The following is a 10789-nucleotide window of genomic DNA, read 5'->3' on the forward strand; positions in this document are numbered from 1 at the left end:
TAATAGGAGTAGCCTGACGGATGAAAGTAGTAGCTCGTGCATATCTCTGAAGGTCACGAAATATAAACCTGATGTAAAATCTCTGTCATCAGTGATGCAGCAGCAAAAGTCCCACTGATAATATCAAACAGAGTCATAAAGTTTTCTGTCAGACTATCAGTGTGCATGTATACATTAAAAAAGAAATGTATTTTCATCATCATATACTGTATTTTTGTCGCTCAAATGAATTTTATTATTTCTTCAAGGTTCTTCACATACGTACACCTTAAGAGATATCAAGTAGGCATAACATGTTCTCAAAAAATTAGGGTTGGAACACAGAAGAATTTTGAGTCAGAGATTTTGCTGATTTTGGCACGCACTCACAAAAAGGTTGCCCACCCCTGCTTTAGAGCATTTTTATACTATTCCCCCCACTGGTTCTGTGCACACAATTATGTCCATCTCATTTACTCATTCCACAATGACTGGAGAGTATCAGGATATATTTCACACTCATTATTTAATATTTACTAAGTGCAAGATATAGTACTTTATACAGATTTTTGATAAGTTGATATAAATACTGATCCTATTAGAAGTGGAGCTTGTAATCTAAGCAGGAAAATTACGTATGTGCACACAGAACTGTGATAGGACGCGGAGTGGGTGTTGTCAGAAGGGTGCTGATGGTGTACTGTGGGAGGTTAGAAGTGACACAAACCGAAGGTCAGAAGGAGGAGAGACATGTGACCTGCGCCTTGAGGATGCCAGATTTGGACTCTTACAAATGAGGAATGTATTCTAAGTGGATGCAGTGAAAGCCGGAGGCAAGATACAATAGGGGCAGCAGCGGACACATTCATTTTATTGGAGCATGTAAGGGGAGAAGACTTGATGGGTGCCAGGTGTCAAGGGACTGATTTATGGCTTGCCCCTTCAACCAAGATCAAGTATCCTATATAATAAAGCCTAATATGCAAATCAACTGAATGGCAGAACGACCAGTTGGTGGGGGGCAGGGCTGGCGAGCAGGCAGCACCAGGCCAGCCAAGGCAGGTGCCAGCGGGCAGAGGGATGGGATGGTGATGGGGCGGGGGGTGGTGGTGGCGGAGTGATGGGGAGGGGGGCCGGCCACTTGCTGGCCGGTGCCGTTCCCCTGTCGGCCCGCAGGTTGCCTCCTGCAGAGGGAGGCCAGACTGCAGCTTAGGCCCACTCCCTGCGTCAGACATCCCCCAAGGGCTCCTGGTCTGCAAAAGGGTGCAGGCCGGGCTGAGGGATGCCCCCATTGCACGAATTTCCATGCACTGGGCCTCTAGTACTATGATAAAGTACTATTTGAATATGTTGGAATTTCTCAGGAAGATTATTGCTCATTTCTTTCTTTTTTTTTTTTGATAGTTGGATATTTAATTCGATTACCAAGAGGTTTTAGCTTGACCCAAGATTCGCTGAAAATAGTGGGATCACCAAATTATCCAGGTATTAATAGATAGATATTCAGTAATTTTTAGAAAATAATTAGCATTTGTTTGAATTTTATCAATCTTGTCCAAAAGGCTAATGTTCTTCAATGATCCTAGTCTCCTAAGGCCCTTTCCTTCTGGGACAATGGATTATAGTTGTTTCCATATAGTTAGATTCACCCAAGTCTAATTATGTAACTGCTTAAGTGTGCAAAGAATAGTTCTTTCTAAAAGTTATGTAATTAAAGTTGCCTATAGTGTTTTCTTGTTATCATACAATAACTCCCATATTATTAAGTGTGTATAGTTCAAATATAGTAAAGCTTTTTTCAAACGAGATCTATATATCATAAAGATTTTGGATTCATAATATTTTGCAGTAGCCACGTAAGGTATAGCAAGTAAAATTTTTTGTATATTTTCTTATTGAGGTAAACTCACATGCCTTAAAATTCCTCCTTTAAAGCATACAATGCAGTGGTTTTTAGTATATTAACAAGTTTGTGCAACCATGGACACGATGTAATCTCACATTTCATTGCTCCATAAAGAAATGCCATACCCATTAAGTGACCACATTCCAGCCCCTTTCAAGCACTGACCCGCCTTCTGTCGCCGTGAATGTGCCTGCTCTGCACATTTCATACGAGTGGGCTGGTACACCAGGTGGCATGTGGTGCCTGGCTTTGTTCACAGTACAGTGATTTCCAGGTCCGTTCATACTATGGAATGCGTCGGCCCTTCATTCCTTTCTGTGGCTGTGAGATCCCATGTGGGATATGCCACTTGCAGTGTCACCTGTGGATATGTGGGTGGCTTCCCCTCACTGGCTGTGAGGAATGATGCTGTGACGAACGTCCTGGGCCAGCTTCTCTGTGAGCATCTCTTCCAGTTCCCTGAGTCTGTGTGGGATGGATTCTCATTGGGGTTTGGATTCGAATTTCCCTGGTGACGATGACCTTGAGCTTCTCACTGCTTATTGGTCATTTGCATACCTTCTTTGTAGTCATGCTTCTTCAGTTCTTTGCCCATTTCTAATTGGGTTAGCGTTTTCATTATTGCGTTGGAAGATTTTTTTCAATACATTTTGGATACTAGACTCTTATCAGATATTTGACTTGTAAATATTGTCTTCCATTCTGTGGATTGTGTTTCCATTTTTAAAATAGTGTCCTTTAAAGCACACACCTGAAACTTTGATAAAGTCTGATTTTTTAATTTGGTGCTGGTGCTTTGGGTGTCATGTCTTCAACATTTTGTAATCAGCAGTCACAGTCTTTTATAATAATTTTATAGGTTTAGCTATTATAACTAGGTCTTTAACCACTCTGAATCAATTTTGATATGGTGTGAGGAAGTGGTCAGCTGCTCCTCCTCCTCCTCCTCCTCCTCCTCCTCCTCCTCCATGTGGATATCCAGTTGTTCTAATTCCAGTTGTGGAAGAGCTTTCTCATTCTTGATTGAACTGTCTTGATGCTCTTGTTGGAAAGCAGTTTACCATAGATGTGTGCTTTGTTGTTGTTTTTTCTAAATTCTATTCCATTTATCTATGTCTATTTTTAGGCCAGGACTACACTCTCTCCATTACTCTTGCTTTATAGTAAGTTTCAAATCATTAAGGTTGGTTCCTTCAAATTTGTTACTTTTAAGATTGTTTTGACTATTCTGGATCCCTTGCAAGTTGATATTAGTTCTAGAATTAACTTGTCAATTTATGCAAAAAAAGACCATTGGGATTTTAATAGGGGTTGCATTAAATATGTAGATCAACTTTGGGAGTATTACCACTTAACAGGTGGTAAGTCTGCCAGTTCATAAACATGGATTATTTTTCCATTTATTTAGGTCTTCTTTAATTTCCCTGAGTGATATTATGGTTGTCCGTGTACAAGTCTTACACTTCTTTTGTTAAATCTATTCCTAAACATTTTATTTTTTGATGCTAATTTAAATGGAATGGTTTTCTTAATTTACTTTTTGGATTCGTCATTCCTATTGTATAGATATACAATTGAGTTTTGCAAACTAATGTTGCATCCTGTCACCTTGCCACCTTGCTGAATCACTTATTAGCTTTATTTTTTTAGTGTGGGTGTGTGTGGGATGGAGTTAATCTTTAGGATTTTCTGTATATAAAACACCACATAATTTGCACATAGAGGTAGTTTTATTTCTTCCTTCCCAATCTGGATGTGTTTCTTCTTGTTTCAGTTGCTCCAGCTGAAACTTCTTCCAGTTCAGTATTGAAGATAGCAGATGCCTTAATCCCATCCCTAATCTTAGCGGGAGGGACAGACTGAAGTCTTTCACTCCTGAGTACAGTGTTGGCCGTGAGCTCTTTGTAGATGCCCTTTGTCAGACTGAGACAAGTTCCCTCTGTCCCTCGTTTGTTAACTGCATAAAGCATTCCTGTGAAAGGGTGTTGCGTTTTGTCACATCCTTGTTTTGCATATATTGAGATGATAATGGAGTTTGGTCCTTTATTCTACTGATGTGACATGGTATTGAATGATTTTTGTATTTTGACCTAACCTTGCATTCCTAGGGTAAAAAGCAATTGATAAAGATGTATAATCCCTTTTTATGTTGCTGGATCTGGTTGCTAACATTTTAAGGATTTTTATGTCTATATTCATGAGGGAAATGTATAGTTTTCTTGTGTAGTATTAGTCTGATCTTAGGGTAATAGTGACTTTATTAGGTGGGATGTGTTCCTTCCTAGTCTATTTTTTGGAAGAGTTTGGGAGCTATTGTTAATTAATTCTGCTTGGAAAATTAATTTTGTTTGGAAAAATTCACCAGTGAATTTATCTGGGGTTGGACTTTGTGGGATTTTTTTTTATTACAAATGCAAACACTTTGTTTTAGGTCTACTCAGACTTCCTATTTCATATGGTTTCAGATGAGAAATGAGCTACTAATTTTACTGAGGATCGCACGTATGTGATCAGTTGCTTCTCTCTTGCACAGCTGGAGAGGGGAGCAGGGAGTAGGGCAAGTCAGAATGCTACCACGCTCAGCTCTTAGCAGCGCATTAGTGTCCTAGGGGTGGATTAAACAACAGGAATGTGCTGCCTCGCAGGTGTGGGGACTGGGAGTCCCATCATGCGGGCAGGGCTGGCTCTTCTGGGCTGTCTTCACAAAAAAGACCAAGTGCAGATATAGAATCATCTTCACACTTTATAAGTAAGACCAGTGCATTATGCTCAGATTGAGATCCCCACACACAAGTAATGTATGTGTACATTTTTAGTGTTAGTTACCTGGAATGCAATGAAATTCAGTCCTTACTAAGTAATAACAATAATCCAGACAAAACTTATGAAAACATGTAATCCAAACTGCAAATATGAAAGCACGAAATGTTATTGGAACATTTTAATATTGTATTTCAGTGAAGGTATATGTTATGGTCCATCAGAAAAGTCCACACGTGTTATGTGTAACCCAAAGGCTGCGGAACACCGAGCTGATCGACCCCTCGTTCCAGTGGCACGGGCCCAAGGGGAAGATTATCTCAGGTAGGCCTTGGTTTCCGCTGGCGACACTGAACCGACATGTCTGAGATACACAAGAGCAAAAGAACATCTGTGTCTCATATTCATTTATCTGTTTCCGCACTTCTTTTTCCTGTGGTTTCCTTTGGGAGTTGTGATCCAACAGTGTGGATGGTGTGCCCACTTTTCCCAGGCCTTAATTTTAGATACAGACATAACTGTTTGGGAAGTTCTCTAAGCATCTATATTCCAAATGGTGTTCCTTTATTTTAAAGTTCATAAAATCATTTGGTTACCTCACCAGACTCATGTCAGTAACTCATAGTCTGTATGCAGAAGCAGATAGGATTCGGGTTTTTGTTAAAAATACAAATGAACACGTTGAGCCATAGACTTACTTGTAAGTATGATTTTGCTTGTTGTCTATGGCCCCACACCAGGGCAATTCAGGACTTTAATAGTAGTTACAATTTTTACCTTTGATTTTATATGTCCTTCTGACCAAAATCCTGACAATATGGATATTTGATTTTAATTTAAATATTATTATCAAATATTTTTTAAATGACTAAATTTAACATTGAATATATTATATCAAAAACATGCTTTTAAATATGCTGCATGGTTTGGTAGTGGTTGTGTATTAGTATATTATTTGTGCTTATAAGAGAGTTACTTAGCATTTGCATATAGATCCAGAGGAAAAAGTGGGCTCAAGATACACCTGAATGGTAGCCTTGCATTTTTCAAATTTTTGAGAAACAAGATCTTATTCTCATGCAGGTACTTTTCCCACAGGGCAGTTACTGTTGGTATGACTGATTCATCCACATTTTCTCCATTCAACTTCTTATTTAGTGATTTTGAAATGCAGATCTTATTTTTATTCTAATGTTTCATTTGCTAAAAGCCAATTTATTTTTGCAGTGCAATTCAAACGTGTAGATGAGCTTAGCTCTGTTCTTTTCAGCCTTGAAAATTCAGATGAATGAATTTTCATCTTGAAGGTCTGTTCAATGAAGCACTTAATCATTTTTGCACATCTCCTGAAGAAGTTTTTCTTTATTGCTCTGTCCCCCTTCATTCCTTCCTTCTCTTTTCCTCCCTCCCTCCCTCCCTCTTTCCCTTCCTTCCTTTACCTCATTAGTATATTGATATGGTGCTTGCAGATGAAAACGCACAGGTTACGTTGTCACCTTGGATGGAGGAAGAGGAACATATTCATACAAAGACTTGCTAAAGAAACAGTCATGGGAAATGTTTGTTTTGTAGCATGTTTTAATATTTTATATAGTTGAATGATCTCAGCTGTACCTTACTATGAAGCACCTGATATATACATGTGTGTATAAGATAGATGCAAGTTATGAAGCATGATAAAACAAACACATATGAGCCTGCTGTGCAAGTCAAGATTTACAGTTTGAACCTCTTAATAAGTGGCTTTAAAAATTCCCTTAGTCTTTTCCCAACCCCTCTATCAAGTAAACACTACCCTGAACTTTTACAATATTGCTTCTTAGCTTTTCTCTGTGCATTTACCACATATACACTAGTAAAGGCACACATTCAAATACATATTATGTATAAATATATGTGTATGTATTTTGCAAGAGTATGTTTTCACATTTTTATTTTGAATTTATAAAAATTACAGCCGAAACCGGTTTGGCTCAGTGGATAGAGCATCGGCCTACGGACTGAAGGGTCCCAGGTTCGATTCCGGTCAAGGGCATGTACCTGGGTTGCGGGCACATCCCCAGTGGGGGATGTGTAGGAGGCAGCTGATCGATGTTTCTAGCTCTCTATCTCTCTCCCTTCCTCTCTGTAAAAAATCAATAAAATATATTTTTTTAAAAAAATTACAGACATACTATATTTGCCGTGTGCTAGCTGCAGGTCTAAGCAGTTTGCACATGACGAATCACTGAGTTTTGCAGCAGCCTTTGCAGTAGGCACAGCCATAGTCTGCACTTCACACCTGGAAACAGCTGCATGTACGTACATCTGAACAGGTGTCTGAGAATGCCCAGCTCTGGTGCCCAGTTAGAAACTGGTTCTTGTAGAATTCGTCTCTTGCCACTCAGGCAGCCACACAGCTGATGCGCTGAGGTTAGTGACATTTTGACACCACGGTCACCCTGGCACCTGCCGTCAACAAACACCAGATGCAACCACAGGTTCTGCCCTCCACTCCTTTGAATGATCCTGCGGATAAATGGTGATGGCTTTACTTTGTTTAGAAGATATGTTCTTATTTTATCTTAATCTCATGTAATTTAAGAAACGACTGCATCTTATTTCTTTATTAGAAAACAGCACCACACACATAACCACCACAGGGAGCCTTGTGTTCCAGGACTTTGAGGAGAGTATGACTGGCGCTTACACGTGCTTCCTGGAGTACAAACCTACCGTGGAGGAGGCGGTTAAGAACGTCCAGCTCAAGTTCATTGTGTACGGTAAGGAGGGCGCCTACGTGCGTGTTATCATGTCTTTGTGTTTTCAAATATTTAATGATTGTAACATGTTTGTGTTAAAGGGATTGTGTTACTTTTACTCTTTCAGTTCAAGAGGAATTCCTGCCGGCCTCTCTTTCACAGAGTCCTGTGTGAGGAGGTCACGGGGAGGGCAGATCTTCTCTCTTCAGGGCTGTTTGCGTAGACAGTCTGTTTATCCCTAAATTTCTCAAGATGAAAGTAAAAATAATTCCAATCTTAAATGATGTTAGGAAATTTAAATGAGTTACTATTTGTAAAGTGCCTATTATAGCATTTGTCAGTGATGTTTAGATAAATTGCTTATTAAATTGATATATATAATGGCTTTATTCCATGCAATGATTGCTCTTGAGTAGTTGCAATATATTGGAATTGCGTCAGTAACTATTGTGTGTTGCTCTCTGTTCATTTTTTCTCAGCGTATCGTGAGCCTCACTTTTATTACCAGTTCACAGCTCGATACCATTCAGCTCCTTGCAATAGTATCTACAACATTTCTTTTGAGAATAAACTTCTCCAGATTTTAAGCAAACTGGTTCATGACATTAAGTGTGAAGTTTCCTTACAGAAGTCTGAATGCCATCATGTTAAAATGCAAAAAGCTGGTTTTCAAAATGAATTGTTTTTTAAATTTGCAGGTAAGGATATACAATTCTCTAAAGAATACAACTTGAGAACAGGAAGCCAGTGTTGAGACCTGTGAATTACCAGCAGTGTTTTCACATGTAGATGCTAGAATCTGACTATGTTCATGTTCTCTACTTTGACTTAGTTCTAGGAGCCCCCAAATAATAATCTCCTGATTTATGTACTTAGTGAAAAGTTTGAGCTCACATAACTGAAACCTTGCTACGATATTTTACTTTAGAATGGAATTTAGTATAAGGAATGTCTATTATGACATTTAGCTACAAGCTGGAAATATTACGATATAATTTATTAGATCCATGATCAAATGTACTGTGTTTTCTCAGTTTCATGTATAGATACTGAAAAAGAACCCAAGCCATGTGACGACAATACTTGTGACTATTCCAAACAGCTGTCTAAGGTATGTGTGAGGCTGGAAATAAGCAAAGAAATGAGCATGCCCGGTGTGTAAGGTGTAAGCAAGCATCTTAGCTACTTGTAAAGCAAATCAGTCCCCACACACACTGAGGGAATTCAACAGTGATAATAACACTTCATGAAATAGTAAATGCTAAGAGTTTGCAACATTTTGATGAAATACTTTGAAATTTAACATTCTGATTATATTAAGATGATTCCCATTTATTTGGCTTAAGATGAAAATTACGCTTTAATTCCCAGCAGCAATTTAATTTACTTGTTTCTTTTACATTATACTCAATATGTTGTCATGCTCAGTAAACTTATGGTGATATTTTCCTATCTCTAAGTATTCTAAATGACCATATATACTTTATAAAATTATTTTTAAATATTTGGAATATTGAATTATTTATATTATGATGATTGTAAAACTTTCCAGTTTAAGGTGTAGGAATTGCACTTGAAAAGGTGATGATTTCTTTTTAGTCATTTATTTTTTAAAGTATATGTTTCTTATTGAGTATATTGGGGTGACATTGGTTAATAAAATAACAGGCTTCAGGTGTACAATTCTGTAATCTATCATCTGTATATTGTATTGTTGTTCACCCCAAGTCAAGTCTCCTTCTGTCACCATTTACCTCCCCTATACCTTCTTGTACCTCTTCCCCCCCTTCCATCTATATTCTGTCCTTACACTTTTCCTAGAGGGAACATAAGAAATAGGCATCTGGTTTACATGGTCTTTTTAATTCCCATTGGGTTTTGTGAGGTTTGTTTCATTGATATTTATTATTTACTTACTGGATGCAGAGTTAGGAAGCTAAGTGTTTCCTGACACTTTTAATCGAGTTTGGCAATTAAACATAGTTAATTAGATACCATATTTCTATCTCTAATTAATTCTTAAGCACTTTCTTAAATAAAATTTATGTTTGACCAAATAAGTATCAACAAATTCACCTGAATTTATTAAAAGTTCAAGAAAACCATTTAAATTATAAAAAGGTAATAATTGAGTTATGGAATTAGAATTACATATGTGTTGAAAGAAGTGTATGGAAAGCATTTTAATAATTACTTACAGACATTTTTATGGAAGGAATATACCTTGTGTGGTGTTTGAGGTGCACCGTTAGTGGTTGTAGGTCAGCGAGAGCCGTTCACCCAGCTCCTGACTAGGTCAGAGGGGAAGCTAGCTGGTGAGAACCCAGCAGAAGCCACCGGCTCGCAGAGGGTTTGCCTCCATGGCCACACCTCTTGCTTCAACAGGTAAAATGGCCAGTCATTGAAGAGTATATGCCTCTTGTTAATTTTATTAGTTAATCCAGAATAATTATTACAGACAAAAATGTAATAAATTATGGGTCACAATGATGCGGTGATTATCTTGTAAATTTAATTTTGGGGGTCACAGAACTGGAAGTTGTGACATGTTTAAACCTGGTTTTTGTTGGTGGAGCGTGGAGGGGCTGCCTCAGGACATACCCTCCTTAAAGACTCTCAAAGCGCTTTGCTTGCAGTGCGTTGGGTTGTTCGAGTGCATTTCCTGGAGGACATATAATTTCGTAGAAAAGTCTTGATTTCACTCATAGGCCCATCCACATATCATTCAAAACCCCAAGCGACCAAAATGTGTGGGTGTATGTCCAGTGGTTTCTCTGGGTTGTGTTCGGAAGGGCGTTTGGAAGTAGTTGAGGTCTGCAGTTGACATTCTTTAATTTTCACATATTATCTACATCCTATGAATGCAAAGAAAAGAAAGAGAACCTCAAGAATGTGGGCTCCCCTGCTTCTAATCCATAGCAGCCTTATGTATTCTAAATCACACTTATTTATGAAAATGATTTTTTCACGTTGTATTTCTATTTTAGGCTAAAAATCTCATAGAGAGGTTTTTTAGTCAACAAGTAGAAGTTCTAGGCCGACGTGCCAGTCCATTGCCTCAGATATACTATATTGAAGACACCCTGCAGATGGTGTGGATTAACCGCTGCTTTCCCGGGTATGGAATCAGTGCTGCGAAGCATCCAAAATGCCCCGAGTGCTGCGGTAGGTCCTGGACTGTGCTCCCTGCTTGGTTCATGAGCATGCGCTTCTGTTCGTTATGCCTAAGTGACCACCTACCGTGTGTTTTACCATACGTAGTCGTTTCTTAGTTTATCGGAAACTGTTTGAAAAGACTGTGAGTCTGAGGATATAAAAGAGAAAAGGCTGGATTTCTGCGGAGGGGTTAATACAGCAAAGAGGGTGAGGCGTGCTGGGCAGGGTGGGGAGTTGGGGGTTGGGG

General features: G+C 38.7%; 1 protein-coding gene across 1 annotated transcript in view; it reads left to right on the forward strand.

The window, feature by feature from the left end:
* The first annotated feature begins 2286 nt into the window (after positions 1–2286).
* ZPBP (zona pellucida binding protein) overlaps positions 2287–10789 on the forward strand; it is a 10640-nt gene continuing 2137 nt past the window's right edge. The window contains exons 1-6 of the mRNA XM_014530544.1: positions 2287–2323; positions 4844–4969; positions 7258–7407; positions 7866–8084; positions 8421–8497; positions 10374–10551. Of these exons, the coding sequence (XP_014386030.1) occupies positions 4858–4969; positions 7258–7407; positions 7866–8084; positions 8421–8497; positions 10374–10551 (736 nt within the window). The 5' untranslated portion in view covers positions 2287–2323; positions 4844–4857. The remainder of the gene's footprint in view (positions 2324–4843; positions 4970–7257; positions 7408–7865; positions 8085–8420; positions 8498–10373; positions 10552–10789) is intronic.

Source organism: Myotis brandtii, unplaced genomic scaffold (genome assembly GCF_000412655.1).
Source record: "Myotis brandtii unplaced genomic scaffold, ASM41265v1 scaffold743, whole genome shotgun sequence".
Lineage (NCBI taxonomy): Eukaryota > Metazoa > Chordata > Mammalia > Chiroptera > Vespertilionidae > Myotis > Myotis brandtii.